The sequence below is a fragment of the Phalangium opilio genome, unplaced genomic scaffold, assembly GCF_054372755.1.
Source record: "Phalangium opilio isolate 3A_F unplaced genomic scaffold, DU_Popi_V2 ptg000390l_1, whole genome shotgun sequence".
In the NCBI taxonomy this organism is placed as follows: domain Eukaryota; kingdom Metazoa; phylum Arthropoda; class Arachnida; order Opiliones; family Phalangiidae; genus Phalangium; species Phalangium opilio.
The window spans coordinates 9523537-9527727 of record NW_028324234.1 but is presented as its reverse complement, the minus strand read 5'-3'; the positions used below and the strand labels follow the sequence as shown (position 1 = coordinate 9527727).

The 4191-nt window shown below is 39.5% G+C and overlaps 2 protein-coding genes across 2 annotated transcripts; both read right to left on the bottom strand.

Annotated features, from left to right (window-relative positions):
- Window positions 1–1926: 1926 nt before the first annotated feature.
- LOC149597107 (uncharacterized) lies at window positions 1927–2457 on the bottom strand. Its single transcript, XM_089861448.1, has 2 exons — window positions 2423–2457; window positions 1927–2377 (listed from the first exon to the last, which is right to left on the bottom strand). The coding sequence occupies exons 1-2, from the start codon at window positions 2455–2457 to the stop codon at window positions 1927–1929; spliced, it is 486 nt and encodes a 161-aa protein (XP_089717574.1).
- A 70-nt stretch (window positions 2458–2527) lies between these two features.
- Window positions 2528–3031, bottom strand: LOC149597106 (uncharacterized). Its single transcript, XM_089861447.1, has one exon. The coding sequence runs from the start codon at window positions 3029–3031 to the stop codon at window positions 2528–2530; it is 504 nt and encodes a 167-aa protein (XP_089717573.1).
- Between the last annotated feature and the right edge of the window lie 1160 nt (window positions 3032–4191).

Below are 4191 nucleotides of genomic sequence, written 5' to 3'. Positions count from 1 at the left end.
TTTACCCAGATATCTATAACATCCCATATAGGGTATTTCTACCTATCTTTTTGTTGATATGACGAATTAGTAAGTTCCAGCTAACTTGGAACTTTTCATTATGTTTAAAGGGATACATAAATGTTCTGAATTTTAAGAATAACCAGAACGGTCGGTCTACTCAAGCCAAATATAACCCGTAAGGTAAAGGTTCAAAGTCGGAATTTACTTAAGTAGCTGTGATCTTATATTTGAAAAGGTAGTTTGTTTATTAGTTTATTTAGTCTTTATGCACAGTCACGGTTAGTTACCCAATTTGACCACTAACAATAGAGGATGACTTCACATGTGGATTAGCTGAGGCTGGGTCTACGATGTCTAGTTATTCACTCTCTTAGGGACGTCCAATTATTGACCCGCAACATATTAGTTTTATGAATAAACCCTGGTTAAGCATTGTTTGAAATCCTTGCACACCACACTAACTTATTCATAGAAAGAATGTTTAAATTTACGATTGCGGTGACGTTCAATTTCTGAATGCCTTGGGTCATGAGTGAAAACAGTATTTTCAAATGATCTTTGGTATGAAATTTCGGGCTTTTCTATTGCCAGGCCTATCGTAACATTGTTAGTACGACAGCAGTTACCACAAATACAAGTGGATTTTTAGTTCGGAATCTTAAATTTACTTCGAAACGGTATACGGACTAAATACCCTCAAGACCGAAACCCCAGGTCATAATCCTGACTATTGAAAAAAAAATATAAAACACCCCTCCTTAGACAAAATCCCCGGTCGTTTTCCACCATTCTCAAGGCAAAATCCCCCGGTCATTTTCACCCATCCTAGAAGAAAGTAACCCCCCCCCCTCCCATTCTCTAGGCAAAATCTCGCGGTCATTTTCCCTCATCATAGAAGAAAGTAAAGCCCCCCCCCATTCTCAAGGCAAAGTCCCTCGGTCATTTTCCCTCATCCTAGAAGAAAGTAAAGCCCCCCCATTCTCAAGGCAAAATCCCTCGGTCATTTTCCCTCATCCTAGAAGAAAGTAAAGCCTCCCATTCTCAAGGCAAAATCCCCCGGTCATTTTCCCTCATCCTAGAAGAGAGTAAAGCCCCCCATTCTCAAGGCGAAATCCCCTGGTCATTTTCCCTCATCCTAGAAGAGAGTAAAGCCCCCCCATTCTCAAGGCAAAATCCCCTGGTCATTTTCCCTCAACCTAGAAGAAAGTAAAGCCTCCCATTCTCAAGGCAAAATCCCCCGGTCATTTTCCCTCATCCTAAAAGAAAGTAAAGCCTCCCATTCTCAAGGCAAAATCCCCCGGTCATTTTCACCCATCCTAGAAGAAAGTAACCCCCACTCCCATTCTCAAGGCAAAATCCCCCGGTCATTTTCCCTCATCCTAGAAGAAAGTAAAGCCCCCCATTCTCAAGGCAAAATCCCCCGGTCATTTTCCCTCATCCTAGAAGAAAGTAACCCTCCCATTCTCAAGGCAAAATCCTCTGGTCCGTTTCGCCTATCCTAGAAGAGAGTAAAGCCCGCCCCCATTCTCAAGGCAAAATCCCCTGGTCATTTTCCCTCATCCTAGAAGAAATTAAAGCCCCCCATTAGTAGTATAACACCACATTTCGTACCTCCGTAGTTGTAGAATAATTTGATTGTGCTATCATTGAACAACGACATTCCGAGTAAATCTCGAATTGATAAGAAACTGCCTTTAGGAATAACAACTACCGTTTCCATAATTTTAGCGTCAGTGGACCAAATTCTTATAGATCTTTCTCCCCTCACATTTTTCCAGGTTCTTGGATAAATTATTTCCGTCAATCCAACTTCGTAAGGGCCGTTAAGTTTTACTACTTCTGGAAGATACGTCCTAAATTTACTCGTAGTATTGTTGGGATAGTATTTTGTCGATGAATCGGATGGTAAAGTGACATAGAAACTCATTGTAAGTCTATTTCCTGCACCCAACTGTCAAATTGAGGTCCGTATCCACTCCAACGCACCAGCAATTCTACGGTATTATCAGCTTTCTTTCGCTTTTTTAGCACTTTTTCAATTTTGAACGCGCAAGTATCGAGATCCTTTCCTACCTTTTGTACTTTCTCTTTGTAAAAAACACCCAAAATGGGTTCCGAATTTAACGCCTCCAGTTTATATACCGGTGGTTGTCTCGGTATTTGCTTAATCACTCGAAATAATTCTTCCGAAAAATTAGGGACGTATCCTTTCTCGAAAAGCCCTTTGTTTTTACTTATTCTGACAATGTCTCCGATTTCAAAATCGTACTTTACCGGGGGACTGAAGTCAATATCGCCGTATAAGTTCTTCCAAATTATTTTGGAATTTTGAGGTGTTACTTCGATAGGCTTACATTTAATTGAACGATGGTAACTGTTATTATAAGCACTAACTAATTAGGGAAGTACATCGACTAACGTATAAGTATTTTTCGCAGTAAAGTATCGATACATCCTTGATTTAAACGATCTGATAAATCGCTCGACAATGCTGGCTTTCACTTCCGATTTTATCGCGAAAAACTCAGATTCCTCGTGATTTTAACTCAGCTTGAACGGCTTTACACACAAACTCATTCCCATGGTCACTCTGTAAACGCCTTGGTTTCCATTCACCATCCAGTGTCTTTTTCAACGCCTTTACTATATTGTCTCCTTTCTTATCTTTCACCGGTTCAACGAAAGCGTGTTTGCTAAAAATATCTATACAAGCAAGTATATATCGATAGCCTTTGTTTTGTTTGGAAAGTTTCTGGAGGTCAATGAGGTCGGCTTGCCATTGATCGTCTATACCGTACGCGATGGTCTTATTTCGATTATATCGCCACCTGGTATTTTTATGTAGAGTATAGGTATCTTGCTTCTGTAAAAATTCCTTGACGTTTTTTGGCGTCACTTTGAGACCCTTCTCTTTAGCTGAACGATACAATCCGCAAATACCAACGTACCCACCAGAGTCAGATACGTCGTAATAAATATTTTCTAGCTTATCCATAAATGGTACTATTTCCGGATGTGCGTGTCGCATAGTACAATATTAAGAAATCGAAAACTTCGATTATTACGAAACATAATATTATAAAGACGCCGGTTAATATTTTTGGATTTTTTGAAAAGGATTCAAATAATCTGGACATGATACCTTCCGCTACAACTTCTGTACAACCATCCATTTTGAGATATGAAACGGAAATAAACGCTCATAACTCGCGATAAACGTTTTATTTGTAATTAAAATCAAATCGTCACCCATTGATTAAGTTTGGGTGATGTCGCGTTAAACAATGATGATTTCAATACACGCGCTCTGGTAGGGTTTTTTATAAATTTTTTCGGTACATGGTTGTTTTGCAATATTTCGTAGAAGCTATTGTAACCGGCTGGGTCCGTATTTGGTTTTGTTTTTCTAACAGCATCGTAAATTAAATCGATCACGTTTGATCCGGGAACGACCCTTCCCCCAATTTCCATTTCTACAAGTTCATTCCACGAAATGAATTTCAATGTCCAAGTGTACAACGATATCGCGTCAGTGAGCATGCTCGGTGGCATAGACGTTGCAATTTCTTCGTACCAGGTTTTTTTTAACCGATGTCTATTGTTTTTCAACTGGTTTACGATTAGATGCTATGTGTCGCTGTAAAGTTTCATTGTATAAAGTTAATTTCTCCGATTCGGATATATGAGGGTTGTCGAGGATAGTTTTCATTTCTTTATCCAAGGACGGTATTTCCGATTCTAGAGCGACATCTTCGGTGGTAGCATTCTTCATTCGACGTAAATCGTCTTCGGACACCAATACGATTTTCCGAGCCATTATTTATTAATGGCACGGTTTATGGCAGAGCCAGCGACTGAACTAACGATTGAAAGTAACGGTGCAAGTAAAAGATGTAAAAAATCCCCTTTCTGAACTAGAATCTGTTTTCTCTTAGCGAGAGGGAGTTTTGTACAAAGTTTATACAACACTTTACGGTGTTTCTTCAACTGACTCTTTTGGCCATCTGTTAGTTGAATGTTACCAGTTCTTTGTCAACAATGAGAAATCAATGTAATCACCACATTATACGTAACGAAAATGGAATGTCACCAGCAATGCTCTGGCACAGAAATCGTATGGACTACTACCGACAAACAGTTGAAAACAATACTTACTTTGAAGATCCTTTGGGATATGGAGTTGAAGGC

What these genes read in the sequence shown, in the direction of transcription:
- LOC149597107 (XM_089861448.1), bottom strand. Translation starts at nt 2,457, where the DNA reads ATGTATCGATACTTTACTGCGAAAAATACTTATAC. An exon ending in ACTGCGAAAAATACTTATAC is followed by an intron (nt 2,378 to 2,422) that starts GTTAGTCGATGT and finishes TTATAATAACAG; the next exon opens with TTACCATCGTTCAATTAAAT.
- LOC149597106 (XM_089861447.1), bottom strand. Translation starts at nt 3,031, where the DNA reads ATGCGACACGCACATCCGGAAATAGTACCATTTATGGATAAGCTAGAA.